Source organism: Miniopterus schreibersii, assembly GCF_964146895.1.
Source record: "Miniopterus schreibersii genome assembly, chromosome: 12".
In the NCBI taxonomy this organism is placed as follows: Eukaryota; Metazoa; Chordata; class Mammalia; order Chiroptera; family Miniopteridae; genus Miniopterus; species Miniopterus schreibersii.
The window spans coordinates 26,672,987-26,695,763 of record NC_138112.1 but is presented as its reverse complement, the minus strand read 5'-3'; the positions used below and the strand labels follow the sequence as shown (position 1 = coordinate 26,695,763).

General features: G+C 38.7%; 1 protein-coding gene across 3 annotated transcripts in view; it reads left to right on the top strand.

The window, feature by feature from the left end:
* The window catches only part of HIKESHI (heat shock protein nuclear import factor hikeshi), a 30,166-nt gene extending 25,706 nt beyond the window's left edge, over positions 1 to 4,460 (top strand). For all 3 annotated transcript variants that reach the window (XM_081152883.1, XM_081152885.1, XM_081152884.1), the window contains 2 exons: positions 3,659 to 3,777; positions 4,381 to 4,460. In XM_081152883.1, the coding sequence (XP_081009009.1) occupies positions 3,659 to 3,777; positions 4,381 to 4,435 (174 nt within the window). In that variant the 3' untranslated portion in view covers positions 4,436 to 4,460. The remainder of the gene's footprint in view (positions 1 to 3,658; positions 3,778 to 4,380) is intronic.
* The last annotated feature ends 18,317 nt before the right edge of the window (positions 4,461 to 22,777 follow it).

The window sequence follows — 22,777 nt, the reverse complement described above, 5'->3', positions numbered from 1 at the left end:
CTATGTGTCTTCCTTGCTAATCAACACTGGAAGTTATTTTTGTCATTATCTTCTAAAAAGACTGGTTTTTAAGAAGGAAAAAGTGAAAATAGTGAAGGGAAAAAAGTGAAGGAAATAGTATCACACTGCTGATGGGCCAAGTAAGGCAAGGGCTAAGAATTAACCATTGGATTCAGCAGGTAGAAGTCACTAAAGACTTGGACAGGAATTCGGAGAGGTTAGAATGAGTCTGAAGAGAGGAAATGGAAACAGTGAATATAGGTGACTCTTGATGCATGTTTGTTAGAAAGGACAGCAGATAAGTGGTTTGGTTGCTTAAGAGGGCTGTGGGAACAAGGAATTTTTTTTCTTGTTTTTTTATGGGAACTATTACATCATGTTTCACTGACAGGAATGAAGCATTCGAGAAAAATGGATGATGCAGGAGAGCTGGGAGAAGTGCAGAAGTGGTGTCCTTGAATAGGAAATGGGAACACATGTGGGGTTTTCACTTCAGACAGTATAATGGATAGTATTTATATAATGGATATACGGGTACAGGTGCAGAATGTTGGTAAATGTGGTGATGAGAACTTGTGCAGGTTCTCCTTTGGATTTTTTTCTCTTTGCTCAGTGAAATAGGAAGCAAGGTCATCAGCTAATACTGAAGGGAAAGGAAATATTGGAAATATAAATGAAACAGTATTAAATAAGTCCTCTTGGGGAGGAAGGTGAATGGACTCGGGAAACCTTATGAGTTTGCTGGGCAGCACACTTTTGAAGGTTGTGGCCATGAATTTGGTCAGGCTTGTCATATGATCTCTTGAGACTGGGCTGAATTAAAAATGTCAGAGTCTGGGTCTTAACAATTTTAAAAAATAAAAAAATAAACTGTGCTGAAAAAAGTTGTAAAATGTCGCTTGAAGTATCCCTTATAGACTGTAGTAGAAAAATGTCTGGAAAACAGATATCAAAATGATTTTATCCTTGGAGAGGGGCAAGAAGACATTTTGCTCTCTTTATTTATAAAACACAGTAGTCGTCCTTATCTGCAGTTTTGCTTTCCACAGTTTCATTTATGTTCAGTCAACTGTGATCTGAAAATATTAAATGGAAAATTCCAGAAATAAGCAATTCATAAGTTTTAAAATACATGCCAATCTGAGTAGCATGATGAAATCTCTTGCTGAGCCATGTGTAGTGCTATAATTACCTTTATTGTGTAACTTCATTCTTCCTGGTTAATAAATGCTTTATTTTTTCCCTTGCATGGATTTCTATTTTCATATCTGCTTTATACCTAAACTCTGCCAAGTATAAATTCCCATTCAGTATATTTAAACATAGCAATTTAAAATTTGTCTTAGAAATGTCTTTTTCAGAACTCTTGTTGTTGTTCTACTGTTGACTCATTCGTCTGTTGCATAGCTGTTGTCAAGATATTTTCTTTCACCATTACTGTAGAAATTCATTTTATTTCTCTTCTGTGTTGACTCTTCTTTCTCTGGTTCCTCTATTTTTCCTTCTTGTTGATTTACTCTTTTATATGTTTTAAAAATGCATATAAATGTTATATTGCACAAACTTCTATGTCTTGCTATTATTGTTCACTCAGCATTAACATTATTTTAAAGATTTATCTGTTGATACACGAAAGACATCTAGTTTGTTTTTACTAGTTGTATTATATGCCACTGTATGAATGAGCCACAGTTGTTTTCTTAATTTCTATATTGGTAGATGTTTATACATTCTCACTAATATTTATCAGACCTTAACTTTTTGCCCACCTGATTATATAGAATATAACTATTGTTTTGGTGTGTATTTCTTGACTACTAGTGAAGTTGAGCATCATTTCACATTCTGGTCTGCATTTGTATTTTCTTTAATAGGAATTGACTGTTTATATATTTTGCCCAGTTTTCTTTTGTTATTTTTTGGCACTTTTTAAGTTTATCTTTTTGGCCTTTATGTGTTCAGGATAATAATCTTTTGTTATATATGTTGCAAATTTTTTCTAGCATGTTGCATGTCTTTTAATATAATTTATAGTTTCTTTTGTATACAGACATAATATATTCTTATGTAGACAGTTTATCAATTGTTTCTGTTATAATTTGTGATTTTTTTTTTAATTTGAGAAATTTTTTCCTACCCTGATATGTGAAGATGTTATTGTTAGTTTCTTTTAAAGTTGTTAAAACGTTAATGTTTTACTTTTTGAATTGCGTTTGTGATATAGGAAGGTATCTAAATTCATTTTCCTCTATGGAAAACTAGTTGTCCTAGTCCTATTAATTAACTGAGTAGTCCAATTGTTTTATTTTATTTTTTGCAAGTAATAGCATCTTTGTTATATATCACATTGCCACATATACTTAGGTTTGTTTCTGGACTCTTCTCTTTTATTCCAAGTAGTTTATTTGTCTGTTCCTTTCCCAGTAAAAGTCTTACTGTTTGATAGGCCAAGTCCCTTCTCCTAATCATCAAAATAGGCTTAAATAGTCTTCACAATAATTTTAGTATCATTTTGTCGAGTTCCATGAAAACCTTGTTGGAATTTAGTTGGAAATATAGGTTTTATATTGGGTTTTATATAGGTTTTTAATTGGATTTCAACGTTTAATATGGGGACAATTGCTGCCATTATTATGTTGTCTTCCCGTCGGTGAACATGTTTTATCTTTCCACTGAACATGGTATATAGGTCCTTTTATTTATTTTTTTCAAGAGAGTCTTAGAATATTTTCCACAAGTCTTATTATCAACTTGTTTTAGTGTTTTTCCTAGGTATTTTAAAGACTTTGTATTCCAAATTGGATCTTATTAAAGTTTACATTTAAAAATTTTTGTTGCTGGTGTGGAGGGTTGCTGTTGATTCCCCTCACCCTCTTCTGCCAATACTGATCTTTTAGTGATCTTACTGGACTCTGATATTAGTTTAAGTACCTTAACAGTAGATTCTCTTGGATTAAATTACCTTGATATTATTAAACAAACAAAAATCCTAATAAGTTATTTCTTCTTGTGTAGAAAAGAGACAGCAGGAGCCTTGTTTGCTAGTTTTGTGTTTCTGCATAAGTGATGTTGGGAAGATTATTTTTGAGTGAATTGAAGCTAGTGTTATCTTCTGTAGTTCATTTACTTTTGGGCTTAGTGCTTAAACCCAGATGTGAAGGATATTAGTGGATTTGCCCACTTGAGGGCTAATGAGAAGAAACAGGCCAGGAAATAGAGGAAATGGAATAGTGTTCCTTTATTATATTTACATTTTATCTTTCTGGCAAGAAAAAGATTTCTTCGACATGGTTATTGCTTTATATGAGAAAATAGGTTGATTTGAAGAGGGTGACATTTGAGGAGATGAGCATAGTTGAGATAGAGGTGGAGATAGAAGACACATGAAGGAAAAACATTTTTATTCCCCCCCCCAAATGAATGTTAAGAACATAAAATATTTGATAAATTCATTGAGATATAAAGAACGTACTAAAGGCAGATTGATATGGTTGTGTTCCATAATGTCATTTTATGACCTCCCTTAACTTTCAGCATTAGACAGCCTTAGAACTCAGTCCTTAAAACCGAGTTAATGTGGGAACATTTTAAATTTAAAATATTAAGGTCTTAGTGTATTAAGTATAATACACTAATGTATTCATTATTAACTTTTCAGTTCACACAAAAGATGTTGGACAACTTCTACAATTTTGCTTCATCATTTGCTATCTCTCAGGCCCAGATGGCACCAAGTCCATCTGAAATGTTCATCCCAGCAAATGTGGTTCTGAAATGGTATGGGGCATTTTCTAGCTCTAATATTAAGGATTGTGGTAACCATGTGTATTTTTGTCTGTGAATGTATGTCTTCTTTGACATTTAAACATATTTTATTGTGGACATCAGTGTTAACATTTGCATGCCATTACAAAGTATGTACTATAGAGTTCAGATTAGGAATGATTCTTACCCTAAATATTCTTATATAGTAGCCATTTTGAATTTATAAAGACAGAAAAATATAATTACTTATGTTTTAGAGACCATGATTAAGGATTGTAAATTTTTTTAACATTTTGACTTATAAGTACTATATATGAAGCTTGAAATACCAAGTAAAACTTATTTTTTACAAGTGTAGAAAGTCTTGACCAAAAGTAAATATGTTTAAGGCATCAGGGTGGTTTATTCTGCATCCTGTACATTAATGCTTAAATCACTATGATTGCTATCTTTTTATAAATTAATAGTTACTCAGATTAAGTTTTTAGCTTTTTAGGTTTTTGTCTTAGCTATTTAGAAATGACATGTAAAATTGTTTGCTTTTTGATAAGTCCTTTGGCAAATTATGAGAGATTCTGTTTTAATTTTTTTGTAAATATGTTTTCTCTTTTGTAGGTATGAAAACTTTCAAAGACGACTAGCACAGAACCCTCTCTTTTGGAAAACATAATTTGAATAAAATAATTTTTAATGGATTCTGAAATTTGTCATGTTTTGAAGATAAATGACTCCATTTAAAAGCATGAAATCAAAAGGATCATGAAACCTAAGTTTAAAAACTGCTTAGTGACTGTGAAGCTTAATTAAAATCTTTATAAAAAGTTAAAAATTGAAAAATGAATATATGTTTCTCATTAATGACTTTTCCCCCTTAAGCTTAAAATACTATTCAGAGGCAAAACATTTTGCTTTTGGCTATGATTCATTTTTTTACTTAAAAATAAAGCTTATTTACAACCATAGCATGCCAAATGCCGTTGCATTGATAATCTTTTGTTTTTATACTAACTTGTTAGAATAATTAACTTCAAATCAACTATATAAAAAATGTATACAAAGAATTATATACCACAACCAAGTTGGATTTATCCCAGGTATGCAAGGCTGGTTCAACATTTGAAAACCAGTTAATGTCATCCATCACATCCATAGGCTGAAGAAGAAAAACCACATGATTATAGCAATAGATGCAGGAAAAAAATTTGACAAAATCCGACACTCATGATTAAAAACTCTCATCAAACTAGGAATAGAGGGGAACATTCTCAACCTGATAAAGAGCATCTACAAAAAATCCTATAGCTGCCCGGCCTGGTGTGGCTCAGTGGCTGAGCATCAACCTAGGATCCAGGAGATCTAGGTTCGATTCCCGGTCAGGGAATGTTCCCAGGTTGCGGGCTCGATCCCCATTTGGGGGTATGCAGGAGGCAGCTGATCAGTGACAACTCTCATCATTGATCTTTCTACCTCTCTCTCCCCCTCTCCCTTCCTCTCTCTGAAGTCAATAAAGACACATTAAAAAAAAAATCCTATAGCTAACATATGTAATTGTAGAAACTAGAAGCTTTTCTGCTAAGATCAGGAACAAGGCAAGGATGTCCTCTCTCACCACTCCTTTTCTGTATTGTACTGGAAGTCCTAGTTAATGCAATAAGACAAGAAAAGGAAATAAAGGGCATACTGATTGGGAAGGAAGAAATAAAATTTTTTGCAGATGACATGATCATCTATGTAGAAAATCTAAAAGAACTGACAAACTCCTGGAATTTCTAAGTGATCATAACAAGGTTGCATGACACAAGGTTAATACACAAAAGTCAGTTGCCTTCCTGTATACTAGCAATGAGCAAGCAGAATTTGAAATTAAAGACACATACTGTTTACATTAACACCCTAAATGAAATACTTAGGTATAAATCCAACAAAATATGTACAATATCTACATGCGGAAAACTACAAAATTCTGAGGAAAGAAAGCTAAATAAATTGAGAGATGCTCCATGTTCATGGATAGGAAGATGCAATTTTGTCAAGATTTAATGCAATCCCATTAAAATCCGAGCAAGTTTGTAGATATCAACAAACTGATTCTAAATTTCATTTGGAGAGGCAAAAGAGCCAGAAGAGCCAATTCAATATTGAAGAACAAAGTTGGAGGACTGGTAGTGCCTACTTTCAAGACTTACTTTAAAGCTACAATAATCAGGACACTGTGGTATTGACAAAAGAATAGACAGATCAGTGAAACAGACTAGAGAGCCCCAAAATAGACCCTCCTAAATACAGTCAACTGATTTGCAACAGAAGAGTAAAGGCAATACAATGGAGCAAAGATAGTCTATCTTCAACAAATCGTGCTGGAACAACTGAACATCTGCACACAAAAAAATGAATCTAGACACAGACCTTATACTTTTCACAAAAGTCAACCTAAAATAGATTATAGACCTAAATATAAAATGCAAGACAATAAAAATCCTAGAAGATAACATAGAAAAATCTCATCCTTGGGTTTGGCAATGGCTTTTTAGATACACCAAAATTATGAGCCATGAAAGAATTATTAGTAGCCATTGAGTAGGGTTCTGTTTCCCTGTTCCAAATAGGTTCTTTTCTCTCTCTACACACTAGGCCTTCAAGCTGTTTTTACTAACAGGTTAAATGAGTGCCAGAGATGGGGAGCAGACATTTGGCCCTGTCCTGCTCAAGAGCGGAGGAGCACCTTATTGCATAAGCCGTCGTGATAGAATATCTCAGGAGAGATTATCCAAGTTTTAAAATTTTTTTTGGACAAGAGACTTTTCAGCCCACAGAATAAAGAAATTTTAGCTCCTAGTTTCTTTTGTGTCTCATAAATTCTCTTGTATGCTATACTCACTGGATGTATGCATGTGTTCTTTCTGTCGCCCCTCTGTCTTGGAAGGGAGAGAGGTTCTGTAAAGTGGGGGAGGACATCAGGAGTCCATTGAGTGCTTCCCAGCTGCAGCTGCTTTTCTCCTAAAATACCTCAAATTAGTATGCTATTATGAGGATTAATTTTCAGCCCAGGACTACCCAAGCTAATCTCCATTAGAAATGTCTAATCATCCTATTGACATTTGTCCCTTTTTTTTTCTGGCTTTCATTTCAAAGGACCCTCGCATTAACTGCACATGGCTCTGCTTAATCCACCTGACTAAAGCTAGGATTTAAGTACTTCTCTGTAATCCTCAAGTTTACTCCCCAATAATGAGGTGGGAGAATGGGTAGCCTCATTTTACGCCACCACTCTAGTCTGACGTGTAGTTGTTTTACAAACTTGTTAGCAGACAAGACCACAGATATTGACCTGGGCTAACTTAAGGAGGAGCGATTATTGGGAGAATATGAGGAAGCTCACAGAGTAGTGGGAGCTGGGAGAATCAGATTTGGGAACAGGCAGGAATCGAGGGGGCCTTGGAGGGTTGGGTATTAGGGACCCTGACAATCATTGCAAAGCAGGATAGTGAGGAGAGCATGCCAGCCCTGCAGTGCATATATTCCAGACTTTCCTGTTTTCTCTATGTCACTGGCTCAGCCATCTGGGCCCAAAAAAGCAGCTGAGAACTGAGCTTGGCTCACACGCCTGGGCCCTGTTCCTGCTGAGTCAAGGAGGGTAAGGGTCTGTTTTCTTCAGCTTTGGTAATGGAATGTGGTCACCTGGAATTAATGCCCCTCCAAGATTACACACAGCCTGAAAGCGTAAATTCCAAAGGGAAATCTGGATGCTCTTAGGGCAGCTGAAACAAAACAAATGCCAACCGGAATGGTGTTTTCAATGGACCAGTAGAAATGCAGGAGAAAGGGATTTTAGAAGCAAGAATGGGAGGAAACAGAGTGAATAAATGGGAAGAAGTAAAAGCAGGAAACATTTTCTCAATAAAAAATTTTTTGTCGATACATGTACACACAAGTCATCATGACTTTTGTCTAACATGATCTTTAAATACTCAGAAACCTAAGCATATACGTTCTTTTTTACAGGCAAAAGGAAAGAAACCATTATTTGTACAGTTGATCCTGGAAAATATATGGAGTTTGTATGATGCTGTCTTTTAATGCCGTCTTTTAAAGGTTAAAACTCTGAAAGCTCCTCTTGGTGGTTTAGAAGGGTGGGGGAGGTCATCCCCTTTCACCACCAGATGGCGCTTTATACAGCGACAAAAATCCTGGGGAAGTTGCCCAAAACCTGCTGTTTACAAAGTGCTTTTGCATAACAATCATTCAAGAAACATTGAACTCCTATTGGAAACAAGAAATGTGAGCCCAGATGAGGGACACCTAACCTCCCTGTGCGGAGAGGGAGAGCAGGTTTCCTAGTGACAGCTGAAGCTTGGGCACAAGGACATGACAGTAAATCAGGAGAGGAATTCCAATGTAAAGAGCCATCAGAGAGGCAGAGACGCATGAGAAAACACAGTGCCGTTGAGGAACTGCAGGTAGTAGATTGGGAATGGAGATGTGGAGAGTATTGTAGGTGTGAAATAAGTATGCATAGGTTTATTTTATTATGTCCTCACCTGAGAATATGTTTTTATTGATATTAGAGAGAGAGGGAGGGAGAGAGGGGTGAAACATCAATGTGAGAAACATCCATTTGTTGCCTCATACGTGCCCCCACCAGGGAATCGAACTTGCAACCCAGGTATGTGTCCTGACCAGCAATCGAACCCACCACCTTTGGCATAAGGGAAGACTCTCCAACCAACTGAGCCACCTGGCCGGGGCTATGCATGCATAAGTTTAGATTCAGCTTTGGCTGTGTACTTGTTTAGCTTGTTATCTGGTCCATCTGAATTTTCCATCCGATGACCCGAACTTGGAAAAGTGAGCTGTCTGTTTATTACTACTACCCTGGTCAGGACACACACCTGGGTTGCAAGTTCGATTCCCTGGTGGGGGCACGTACGAGGCAATTGTCAGTGCTTTCCTTAGCCAGTTCTTGTTCTCCAGCTTCCCCAGTTTCTTGTCCTTTATTTTCTGTGCTAGAGCTGCATTGGAACAGACTCATTGCAAACAGGGGGTGTAGTCAAATACTCTGAACCCCACATACTTATGGAGCGCAGACACTGTGTATGCAGGCGAAGGAAAAGCCCATGCCCAAGAGCACTGACGTGTTCATTCTGTTTGTGTCGTAGTCTGTGATTTAAGCAATTAATTATTGTGTCCTTACAATATGTCAGAGACTGTTAGCACTTTACATGTTATTTCATTCAGTCCTTAACACAACCTGGAGTTACTATGATCTCCATTTTACTAATGATGAAGCAAAGATTCAGAGAAATTAAGTAGCTTGTCCGAGGTTTCCAGAATAAAAAGTTAAAGGTGTGGGGCTTAGTTTTCCATGGTCAGCTTCTTTACACTATTCAGATCTCTGTTCAAACGTAACCTCAGAGCCTGGTGTGGCTCAGTTGGTTGGACGTCATCCCGGGCACTGAGGGGTTGCTGGTTCAACTCCCAGTCAGGGCACATGCCTGGGTTGTAGCTTTGATCCCGGGGGGGGCGGCAGGAGGCAGCCGATTGATGTGTCACTCTCACATTGATGTTTCTCTCTCCCTCTCTCTCTAAAATCAATTAAGAAAATCTTAAAAGAAAAAAGTGATCTCAGAGAAGTCTCTAAAGTAGCCTCTTCCCTCTGTATCCAGTTGTTCTGCCCTGTTTTTATTTTCAGTGCTTGCTATTGCGCTGTTTATATCTTGTTGTCTGTATCTCCCACGAGGCTATGATCTCTCGGGGGGGGCTCTTCACTGTTTATTGTCCACTGTGCAGAACACAGCCTTGCACATACTAGGTAGCTCAACAAATTTTGTTAAACGATTGACACTCAAACTGAAGCTCGTAGCCACTATGCTGCATTGTGTCCCTAGATAGGATTAAGAGGGTTTCATTTTTAAATGTCCCGATACCAAAAAGTATGCTGCACAAAGCCTGTGCATGCCATATGCCAAATAACATGTGCATGACTGGTCCACACTTTTAAAAAATTAGAGTTTAATTTGCATATAGTAAAATAAATCTGAAGCATGTATGTATTTTTTACAGATGTGTGTCTTGCATAACCACCACCTAGGTCAAGATGTATAACATTTTCAGCCCCCAAGGAAACTATTTGTGTCACCTCCCTGTTGATGGTCCGTCTCTCAGAGGTACGTTTTCTGACTTCTGTCACATGAATGAGTTTGCTGGCTCTTCAGCTTTATACAAATGTAATGTATAGTTTGTGCTCCTGCACTTCTTTTGCTCACCATAATATTTTGGAGATCTATCCATGTTGTGTGTATCAGTAGTTTCTTCCTTTTTAAATTGCTGTGCCATGTTCCCTTGTATAAATATACCCTAATTTGCTTATCCATTCGCCTGCTCTTGGATGTTTCTGCTGTCGCGTTTCTGGCTATGAGAATAAAGCCGCTGTAAACATTCTCATACACGTTTTTACAGGCTGTCGCACTCGGTATGTTATTTAGGGGATATACTTAGGAGTGGAATTGCTGCACCATAAGGTAGATGTATGTTTTGCTTCCTGTTTTTGAGAAGTGCCTGATCAAGTATTTTGCCCATTTTAAAAGCTTTCTGATTGATCTGTAGAGTTCTTTATATGTTATGGATACAGTCCTTTATCAGATCTCTCAAATATATGTATTGCAAACATATTCTCCCAGTTGGGGATTTGCCTATTCAGTTTCATACTGATGTGCTTTGATAATAGAAATACTCAATTTTAATGAAGTTAAATTTATCATCTTTGTCTTTTAAGGTTAGTCCTTTTTCTGTCATGTTTAATAAATCTTCGCCTATTTCATAGTTGTGAAGTTACTCTTCAAATGTTTTCTTCTAGAGCTTTATATTTTAGCTTTCACATTTAGGTCTATGACCCATCTTGAATTAATTTTTGAGTTTGGTGTGAGGTAGAGCTTATTTTTTCTTCCTTATGAATATGCAATTGTTGGAGCACCATTTAATGAAAAAGACTATTATTTCCCTGCTGAGCTATAGTGATACTTTTGTCATAAATCAAGCGACTCTGTAAGTAGAGGTGTATTTCTGGACTCTATTTTATTACGTTGGTCTATTGTCTGTCCTTGCACCAATACTCCACTGTCTTAATTACCGTAGCTTTATAGTAAGTCTTGAAACTCCGATAGTATAAATCTTCCAAGTTTATTCTTCTTTAAGATTTTCTTGACTATTTTAGGATCTTTGCATTTCTGTATAAATTTAAGGTTTAGCCTGTCACTTTCCACCACATATTCCTGCTGGATGTTTGATTAGGTTTGCATTAAAATGTACACATCAAATTGGGGGAAACTGACATTTTATCAATATTCACTCTTTTGATTCATAAACATGATACAACTCTCCATTTATTCATGTCATCTTTATTTTCTCTTTATAGTACAAACTCACAATATTTTGTAGCTTTTAATATTAGCCTATGGAACTTTTCTTAAATTTATTCCTAGATATCTGATTTTTAAAATTCTAATATAAGTGGTATTTAAATTTTTTAGATTCTTTCAAATGATTTCATGCTAGTATATAGAAATATGATTTTAAAAATATATTGTCCTTTTATCTAGAGAGCTTTCTGCTAAATTTACTTATTGATTCTAATAGTTGATATTAGATTTTCTGTTTTTACAATCATGTAATATTTAAGTGGAAATTGTTTTGCTTCTTGTTTCCAATATTAAACCTTTTATTTCTCTTTCTAGTCTTATAGCACCACCTAGGGCTCTAGCACAATGGTAAATAAAAGCTGTGGTAGTGGATATTCTTATCTTGTTTTTGACCTTGGGGAGAAAGCTTTGACTATTTTACCATTGAGAATGATATAGTTGTAGGATTTTATTACTAGGTAACCTTTTTTAACATTTGAAAATTATTTTATTTTATTTTATTGCTTTTTAAGAGAAGGAGGGAGAGAGAGAGAGAGTGAGAGACGGAGGGAGGGAAGGAGAGGGACATGGATTTGTTCCACTTATTTATGAATTCATTGGTTGATTCTTATATGAGCCCTAGCCCAGGGATTGAACCCACAATCTTGCTGTATCTGGACGACACTGTAATCAGCTGAGCTACCCGGCCATAGCTACTAGATAACCTTTTTAAAATCAAGAACTTTTTCTTATATTTATACTTTGTTGAGATTTTTTTCCCCCCTTAAATTGAGAATGTGTATTTTATTACGTGTGTTTTCTTTACCTATTGAGATGATTATGCTTGCCCCCATTTCTTTATTCTGGCAATATTGTGAATTATACAGATGAATATGGCATAAATATTAACTTTCAATTCATAAATAGATAATATTATATACATGGGTATCATTATTATATTTATTGTTCATTGAGGTCACAACTATTAAACATGGAAAAGTCCTATTGTCTGACTTTTATCCTGTAGACAGTCCAGGCGAAACGGTGGCGGTGTGCTATCTATTACTTGAAATAGTTTCTGTTTAAACACTCTGATTTGATGAGTTTTCCTACATTTCTTTCTTGGGAGATCCTTCCATAGCTTAGCCTCAAAGTATTCTCATTTGTCACAGTAGTTAAGTTACTCTTCGTCACTGGTGTTGCATCTTTTCTGTTTCATCCATCAAAAGTTTATAAACAGCTGTCACTCTCAGCGACAGTCATCATCCCGTGGCCACCCTTCCCGTGGCCAGCACTTGTCCTTTTAGTTATTTGGTAGCTTCCCCTCATGTCTCTCAGAAATTTCTCTGATTATAATTGCCATCTAACATATGGGCTCTTTATACCGTGTAATGAGCTCCAAAGCCCATTTCAATACAGTACTGGAGAACATAATATCTGAGAGTGGTCAGGTCATCCTCACATTCCTTCAGGAACTATCTGCACCTTCCAAATAAAGCCCAGCCCTCTTTGCTTACCATTCAGACCAATCGTCTCAGAGGCAGCCTCCCTCCCTGCGTCCTCCCATTACATCATCTTCAGGCCTCTAACGTGAGTTAATATATCTTTACAATAGAGTTGCAGTGTGCAAGCACTTAATTGATGTGAATTCAAGTTGAAGTATAGCTGCAAGAGAATAATTTAAATTTAAATACTTCAGTTTCAACCATCAGTCCTGTATCAGTTGGGGTTCAGAGAAGCAGCCCCCTATGAATGATAGAAAATATGGGATTTGTTATGGGCATTACATAATTGCAGGAGCTGGTTAGGCAGTGTGTGTCTGGTGCTGGCCTCTGTCTGGTGTTGGGCTTGAAGTCAGCAGGGCCAACAGTCAGGAAGGAAAGATGGTTACAAAATAGGGGAGATTAGGGAAGGCTGGAACTGGTGAGGACAAGCTGGAACCCACAAGGACAAACTAGAACCTGTGAGGCCAAGTCAGAACCTGCGTCTGTCTCTTGTTGCAGCCGACTTCAGTGACATGCGTGGCCTGCGGGGTGAGGTGCCTTTGGCCGCTGTATTGGACAAGCACCTAGCAGAGGGTTCGAGAAGCTGGGGGCGATCTGGTGGGAGCTGGAGAGCTGCGGGCCAGGCTGCGGGCCCAGGCCTACCCGTGAGCCCGCGGATCCGCATCTGCCCTACAGCCATCTTCACGGCATGAAAATGTCTTCTGCTAATTCTGCCCTCCGAATCTCACACAGATTTCTCTTTTAACTGACGCTGACCTGGAATCACACAGGGAAGGGAATCCTGGGAAGTGCAGTTCTGTCTTCGCTAAGTTGTCATGGCACAAACCACACGCCCACTTCTGCATAAGCCCCGAGTAAGCGCGGGCCTGGCCAGACACATCTGGGCTATTTTCAGTCTCTCAGTTCCCGAGTACCTCTCATGGAGTAAGCATCTCACGGTGTTCAGGGCAATTCTACTATTTGGTTGAATTTTTCAGACAAGACTGGTTTCCTGCCCTGGCCAGTGTTTCTCAGTGGTTAAAGTGACCTTCTGCACACTGAAGGGTTGCGGGCCGATTCCCAGTCTAGGGCATGTACCTGGGTTGCAGGTTTGATCCCCGGCCCCGCTTGGGGTGCTCACTGGAGGCAACAAATTGATGTGTCTCTCTCACATAGATGTTTCTCGCTCTCTCTCTTTCTCCCTCCCTCCCTTCCACTCTCTCTAAAAATCAATGGAAAAAATATCCTTGAGTGAGGATTGACAAAAAACAATTAAACAAAAAACACCCCAGAGTGGTTTCCTAATCGCAAGCCAACTGCTCCACTACGTGCCCACCTGAAGAAAGTGATCTGATCCAATGCCGGAGGGAAAGGCTGGCTGCTTTGGGTCTATGAACCAAGAGATGGTATGTGGGTCTCCAGCATGGTGCCTTCCTAAGAAGGTGTTTCTACAGTGATTTTGCCTGTATCCAATTTTCATTTTACGCTTTGACTTTGGAACCCAATCCTGGTTTTTAGAACCTTCTTCAATAAGTGTATTTGTTAAGTGGTGAATAGATTATTTGCTTCTCATGTGTTGAAATTTTCTCTTAGCAAATAGCCAAGTGCTTGACATAAATGAGATCCTCAACATATGTGGATTAAATTATTTATTGCAAATATTTATCCTGGTGTTGTGTTTTATTAACACAAGAGTATTGTAAATATTTTCTTTTTCAACAGGTTTCTAAGTGCCCTTAACACGAGCCACTGAATGTTGTGTACACTTCGGGGCCTGGGTAAATGTGACTGCTCATTCAATGTGGGTTTTGCAAGGCAAGTCAGAGCTTGTAGAAAAGTATGTGTACATTGAAGTATTTAGGAAAACATTGGCCCAATTTGTTTCTTTCAGTACTTGCATGAATCCCTGTCCTCTGCCTGTACCTCTCTCTCTTTGTTAAATTATCATTAAAATATTATTAAAGTAATACATGCTTTTAGTAATCAGTAAATAAAGGAGAAAAGTGAACATAAAAGTTCTCTGAATTCCTCCACCTCCACACATAATTTCACACTATCCAAAAATAACCACTGTTAACATTTTGTGTATCTTTCCTCAAATATTGTATGTATTTACAAACATATATAATAATGTGCATGTATATTTACAGATATATGTATATTTGAAACAAATAGGATCATATTAATCTTATTCTGCAACAGGCTGTCAATTTATCTTGAAACTCTAAAAATATCAGCACATAAATATACAATTTTTTTTAAGCAAACTCTTAAAAATGTAATCCAAGGAATGGATTTACAATTCATCTACTTCTCTTTGACGATTATCCTAGTTTAATTCTAAGATTTAGCATTATAGACAATGTTGCATTTACGTATATCATTGTATAGCATGCAGGTATATCCAAAAAGCAGATGCTTAGCAGGGGAATTGCATGGTTTGCCTGAGCTTTGTTATCAACTAAAGGGTATGTGTTTTCAGGATATCTAATGTTTATAGCGCACTTGAAGTTGTAAACATGTATCTCCACAGCCTCTTTTGTCAAGAGACCTTTGACAAAAGGAAAAGAAGACCTTGAGAGAAAGGTCTTTGTCTTTATTGTTTGTAGATCCACCTTTCACCATCTATGTTTCACTAATAATTAGCAGTCATTCATAACCATCCTCTGAAACTGAAGACAGCCTTTCGAGAGACTAAAAGGGTCATCACCATATTTAACTCAAATTTAAACTAAGAAACTAATATACTTTTACAATTCCATGATTATCTTAAGAGAAAACAATATAATGCTGATATTGCACCTAAAAATTAGCAGGCTTGGCAGTAGTTTGCCCACTGCTTGCTGTTAATCCATTTAACAATATTCTCTGCCTATTTCCCCAAAGAATTCGAGACAGCCTTTTCTGTAAGGGCCAGTGCTTCAAAACTAAACAGCATCAATAGAATAAAGGACAGAAGGCAGGCAGTGAAAAGGAGAGTGGGAGGAAATTACTTTTTCAAGAAACTAGCTTAAGAAAGGCCCAAAACTTATTTCTGGCCTTCTTAGTAGACAAGATAAAGAGGCTGAATTATAGAGCTTGCCATGTTTTAACACAGAGGTTCTCAGTCTTATTAGACACAATGATTTTTTTTAACCACGCAAAGATATTTTTTTCCATTGATTTTTTTAGAGAGAGTGGCTGTTATCAGAGGGAAAGGGGGGTGGGGACAGGTAGAAGAGGGTAAATGGGGGATAAATGGTGATGGAAGGAGACTAGACTTAGGATGGTGAATACACAATACAATATACAGATGATATATTATAGAATTGTACACATGAAACCTATATAATACTATTAACCAATGTCACCCCAATAAATTCAATAAAAAATGTTTGCAGCAACATTATTCTTAATACCCTAAGTGGAAACAACTCAAATGTCCCCTCAACAATGGAACAGATAAAAACAAAAATGTAGCATAGTCATAGAGAGGGATACTATGCAACAGTGAAAATGAACACACTGCTGCCAAAGAAACCAGGGAGAAATCTCACAAACATAATGTTGAGTGACAGAGCCACACGCAAAATAATACAGACAATACAATCCCAAAAGTTCAAACACAGGCAGAACGAATTTATAGTATTATCTGGCGTAATGCCTGGAGAGGGAACGAGGTGTTTCTGGGTACTGAGAGAGCCCTAGTTCTGGACCTGGGAGGGTTTAGATGCGAGCTCACTTTGTGATAATTCAGCAGCAGCGGAGGGAGGGTGTGGAAACAATGATGAAGGATGAGATACGTAAAGTGTACAGGGGGAGGGGAAAAAAAAGGACTGTAATTTTTAAAAAGTCAACTCCCTCCCCCAATCCTCCAGCCCTCCACTTCCAAAGAGGGGAGCCCAGGATAAACCAAACCTGAGCAACAAATCCCAGCTCAGACTGAAGCCCTCCAACGTGCACCACTGGGGCCAGAAGGGATTCCCAGGTTTGTACAAGGTGACTACAAAGGTCACCAAGGCTCTCTGCGGCTCAGGGTAAGAAGGGAAGGAAAAAAAGTTTAAAAACATTGTTACTTCCTACCCTCGCCGTCTGGAGCTCAGCAGCCCCTAGGGCCCACCTGGGGCCCACCTTAGGGGGCGGGGCCAAGGCCCTAGCAACGGAGCGACCCTTTGTTGCGTCCTAGCAACGCGCCCCTCCCTGCTCTGGGCGGGCCCGTCTCCCTCCGTCTCCCTCGGGCTCGGGCTCATTGTCTCCCTGCCTCTCGGGGGCGCTGTGCTGGCTCTGGTGCCTTCGGCTCGCTCTCGGGTGTCCCGCGGTGGAAGCCGCTCAGGGGCAGCCAGAGCAGGGGGAGGGACAGCGAGGGAGAACGTTCAAGAAGCGAAAATTTCAGTATTTGATGACTTTTGTAGTTTAGGATCATCCAGATCTCCGGGGAGAGGGGACTGGAGGGTGGGAAAATCACTTGCATAAGCCCCAGGTAAGAAGGAAGAGAGAGGACCCGCGGAGGACCCAGCCAGAGCGGCCTGCACTGGAGATGCTGGACACCATCCTCCCTTGCCTGCAGGACCTGGGCAGGAAGGTGCTGCCCACGCTGCCCTTGCTGAGCCAGGAGGGTAAGCGACTTGAGGTGTGGGGCCTGGGGCTGAACCTCTATCTGCTTGGGGGCCAAGTGGGAGACCTTTGCGCTACCCCCTGGAGTGGCCATGCCACCTCGGCAGCCAGCTGGTGATCACATCAGGCTCAGGCTCGATGGATGCCCAGAGACAAGTTTATGGACTGTCTTAATAAGGGACAGAGGCCAGCTAAGGGCTCTGATTAAACGAGATAATGTCTATACAGCGCTTAGCCCCAGGACTAGCACAAAGTAAATGCTCAAGAAATGTTGCTTTATAACAACCACCCCCCAATGGCTCCTCCTCCGAGTTCATGCAAAAACACAGCTGCTTTTGTTCCCCTTGACGTCGTGGGGTTGTGTAACGAAAGTGAGATGGTCATAAAAGGAACTGGGTGTTTGAAAGAAGACCTAGCAGTTTTTCCAAGAAAACTTACTAGGCTTGGTTAACAGCATAGTTTCTATTTTTTATTTTGTTAATCCTTACACAAGGATATTTTTCCCATTAATTTTTTAGAGAGTGGAAGGGAGGGGAGGAGGGAGAGAGAGAAACATCAATGCGCCTCCCTAACGTGGGCCCCGGCCCCCAGTCTGGGCTGGGGATCTAACCTGCAACCAAGTCATGTGCCCTTAACCTGAACTGAACCCTCGACCCTTCCATGTGTGGGCCGACGCTCTAACCACTGAGCACACCGGCCAGGGTGAAAACAGTTTCTTAGAAGAGTCACCCCAAAGTGACCCCGAGATCGTTCTTTAAGAGATAGGAGCCCTTGGGAAGAAAGGCGCTCCAGAAATGGAAGCTGCTGTTACTGTCAATTCATTGTAACTTAGAGATGTCGCCTAGGCTTTAACCAAATCATTTGAGGAGACAAATAAATGAGTCGATCCATCTTCTTTCTCTTTCCTCTGCATCACTCCTATTTTTCCCTAAGATAATTCTAAAATAAGCACCAAAGATAATGGTTTTAAAAAATGTTTGCCATATTTATAAATTTACATATAATTTATGCATTCCAGTAATTTTTAGAACATACTATGTGCTGGGCACTAGAACCGATGGTGAGCCAAAACCTTGGAATTTACAATCTACTGGGGAAAGATCCGCACTAACCAAATACTCATAGAAACAAATATCAATTTACACTTAGAGGTCACCAGTGTCAGAGTTGACTGAGGGGTCAGAGAGGTGAAAATTAAACATGCCCATTGACTTCATTGACAAGGAGGCCACTGATGACTTCAGCAAGAGCTTTATTGGTCAAATGACAGAAGCAGAAGTCAAGTGACCACTTATTAACTTTTGCAAATGACCCATTGTAAAGGAGGTGAGGAAAAACTCCCAATCTCAGCAAAACACATAAATTCACTTTTCATCATTGTATATGTGAAGTCCTTGCAGCTTCCGAATGTTTCACCAAAGTTTAATGTTATATGGCACTTGGAAGGGCCTGTCGTCGTCTTGCAGAGGCGAGCTGGCTGAGACTATTGCAGGCTACACAGCGAGGAACCCCTGGAGGCAGGAAGGTCTGCAGAACTTGCCACTGCATTGTGCTCTGGGAATACGTGCTTTTTTGTGTGTGTGGTGGTTTTTTGTGTTGTTGTTCAAATAGCTCAGTAATAATTTGTTCTGATCATATACCAGCATTTTAATTGTAGATCTTTTTAAAGTCAGGAAACTTATGTTTCATTTTAAATATTGATATCGCGAGCATATATGTTTTTCTATAATTTACACAATGGGCCATTAATCCTTTTTTATAATGACCGTAGATGAGATACAGTATTCCTGCTACTTGGTACTGGGTTTAAAATATAGTTTCGAGTGCACAAACTGTTTAGAATTTGAAGTCAAATGAAGGTTGAATTGAATATAGGCATTATTTCTTTATAAGAGTGACTCTTGGTATTTCAGTGTTTGATTAAAATAACTCCAGCTTTTCTTAAAATAATAAAATAGCATATTATTTAATTTGCTTTTTTAGACTGGATTAAAATTCTTTGTGCTTTGAGGTTTAGTGATACCTCCTCTGATACTTTGGGATGTCAGAAAAATCAAAGTTAGAACCCACGTCTGTAAAATTTCCAAATCAATCCCAATGGACTTGCGGGGGCCGAAAACTACCTAAACGGCGATGATTTGCATGTTTCCCTTTTTCTTCAGTGAGAAATAGCAGCTTAGAATAATAAACTCTGCTCTTATGTAACCTCACCTATTAGATTTTATAGAGTAAAGCAACACGGTGGACTCACATGTATCATCCAAATGAAGCAAGGCCATCCTCAAATTTCCAATTAAACTCAGCCAAGCCTTTTCATGAGGGTTTGGTTGCAGGCTATAGAGTTTCTCCTGGCCCTAATTAAATCATTTCCTTTTGGTGTAGATTGTTTTCCTGAAATTTGAGCTGCATATCAGGAGTCTGGGCAAAAGACTCCACAGTTTTGACCTAATAACTTTGAAAGGTCTTCATGTAACTCTGGATACTGAGATTCTGTATCATTAACAAATTAATGATGATTCTGGTGATGTTGGTTTTAATTCAGTATACAGTTGGGACTGGGTGAAAGACCTTAGTTCTTAGCAGCCAGCCCTAGAATTCTTCCGTCTATGGGGGCTGGGAGGAGTGGGGGAAACAATAGCATGGGAGGAGTAGAGGAAATTCCTGATTATAGGAAACTCCGCATCCGTGAGGCAGAGCGAAGGGCAGCATCCTGACGGTGGCTTCGTGCACATGCAGCCTCGCTCTCCTGGCGAGTGAGGAGTTTCCATCACCCAGCTGTTCCCAGATGCCCGTGAGAGTCATTGCTGCTTCTCATTGCCTGACCTGCTCCTTCCCTGGCATATGAATGAAAATACTTACAACCCCGATACACCGGAATGAAAAGACTACACTTTCCCTGCTTTAGGGAGTGGTTTAAACCAGCAGGAAAAAAAAGTTATACCAATAAATCAAACAGTTCCCTAAGTGGGGAAGGAACTGGTCTTTCGTTACCAACTGCTCTATGTCCTGCAGCGGCAACCTGGTAAATATCACTGTTCTTGAGCTTTAATTTGAGAATTAAACCGTATGCTCTTTTGATTTGCAAAGAGTTCCTGACTGAAAAGTATCTTTAATATACATGATTAGGTTTGGAATGGGGCTGTCAACGCAGACATAACTTTTTATATTCTAAATATTAGTTATACCTAGAGTTTACCTTCATATCACACACGTCGACATTTTAGTTATTGGCAACGACTCATTTTTCTACCACAGTGCTTTCGAAACACAGCTCAGAACAAGAACTTAAACATAGAAGGCCCCCCTCTGAGCATTCAGAGCAGACAGTGCCAAGTCTATGCACCCAATCAAAGTAAAGCCAAAGTCCTAAGGATCCCTACCCAAAGATCTGGTTTTAAAAATTATTATTTTAGCCATAATTGGTATATTTGTTGAAACCAAGAAAATGGCAGATCAGAAGCAGTGAATTAGGACTGGGCAGGGAACCTGCAGAGCGCTGGTGGAAGAGAAGAGTGGCAGCTGGTAGTCTAACAGGGACAACTGAGAATGAAGAACGGAACCAAGATTTAAGCCTAAATAAAAGTATAGAGAAAGTTAATGTACAGACAATAGCCTTTCATGCCTTAGTGGCCCTTGGCTTTATTTTATTTATTGATATGAAAGAGAGAGAGAGAGAGAGAGAGAGATTGAGAGAAAGGGAGAGAGAAACATTGATTTGTTCCACTTACTTATGCATTCACTGGTTGATTCTTGTATGTGCCCTGACCAGGGATTGAAACTGCAACCTTGGTGTATTGGTACAATGCTCTAACAGCTGAGCTACCCGGCCAGAGCAGTGGCCCTTGGTTTTATTCTTGTGTTATAGAATGGTATATGAATGAATGTTCACATTAATCAGATGGCACAGAGTAGACACTTAATTGCTGGATGAGTCATTAAGAAAGGGGTAGATTATGCTTGGTTAACTTTATAGCATAAAGGAAAATGTGTCACAGAATTCCTTTTATTCTAGAAAGATTTTCTTCAAAAATTCATTATAATTATTTTACTTTTAATCCCATTTTTGGAACTTAAAGGGTAAGTATTAGTTGCTTGGAAAATTAATTTTGGGGAATGGCCTTATTTTCCGTTAATTCTAAGTTAATTGGGAATCACAGTTATTGGATTCTGCATTTAATATTTACAATTTTATTTATTAACACTAAGATACTAGCACATGGGTACTTAAATTATTCTTTGTTTCTTTTGAATTATAGCAGTCTCTACTATTTGGGAGCTTGTATCAGAATTTGTGCAACGGCAGCTATCCCAACACAAGGTAGGATTTATACTTTAAAAATGTGATGCTCACACTTAGGACTTGTGGATGTCTGTAAGTTCTGCTCTTCTAAGATACACAGTGTTTCACTGATCTGCCTGTGTGTGGAGAGCAACGAGATGAATTCTGTTTATCTGTGATCTGATAATTTTTGGCTTAGCTCTAGAAGGACATAATAATACTTTTTGTTTTGCCTTCTTGTAAGTAATACATTTTAATTGAAATATAAGAAGATGGTTATGGACTGAGCTCAACTTGCCAAAAACGAGAAACTTTTCTCAGGGATGGATTATTTCCTCCTGGCAGAGATTTGGGGAGTTTGGAGGGAGCTGGGAGCTTGTGGAACTTTTATACCCTACCCAGAGGTCCCAATGTGACAGACCTTGGGCTCAATTCATCCTTCAAACTAATTTTGTTTGGTCTGATAATTTGAATTAGTCATCACCACTTACAACTGGGAGAGTTTATATAAAGCTTTGGATGTTTTAAATCAAAAAATCAGATTTAACAATACCAGTTTTTACTTCTGTGTGTGACTGTAGGCTGGAGCTGGCTATGGGCTTTCCTTTTTCAACGAGGCCTGCTCTCTGGCCACCGCCTTCTCTGACTGCATCCTTCACTCGCTTGCATCCTTTCTTGGCCCCTGTAGGCATCTGAGTTTGTAAATCTTGATGTATGATATTTCCAGAGAGACAGAGACCCAGTTTGAGAACCTGAGATCACCACACTGCTGCATACGCCCTGGGCACTGGGTTGTCTGATTTTAAGTAAGGGACATAACATTTAAAAGGAACAGGAAAGAAGAAATTACCATGACCCCTTAGATTCTCTCCCTCCACTGGCAAATGATTAAAATTTAAAGTGTCCCACAGGTTAGGACAAGAATAACCTTAGATGTAGTTTAAGGGCAGTTATGGCATCCATACCAGTTTTCTTGGTTCTCACAGCCTCTGAATCACGATGAGATGAAGGATCTGAGGTCAGAAAAGCATCATGGGTTGATATATTATATTTTACAATAAACGTGTTTAAAATGTGGAGTCATAAAATGCTGTATCTGTAAAGGATTGTAGGATCGTTGAATTTTTAAAGGGCTAAGGTTAATTTTCTTCATGTATTTTGGATAACAATACTAAGGATTATATTTCTTCACCCTTTGAGTAAATTGTTGCTATTTTATTCCTTCTTTTTCATTTCAGGGGGTTCAGATTCCAGGACTTGGA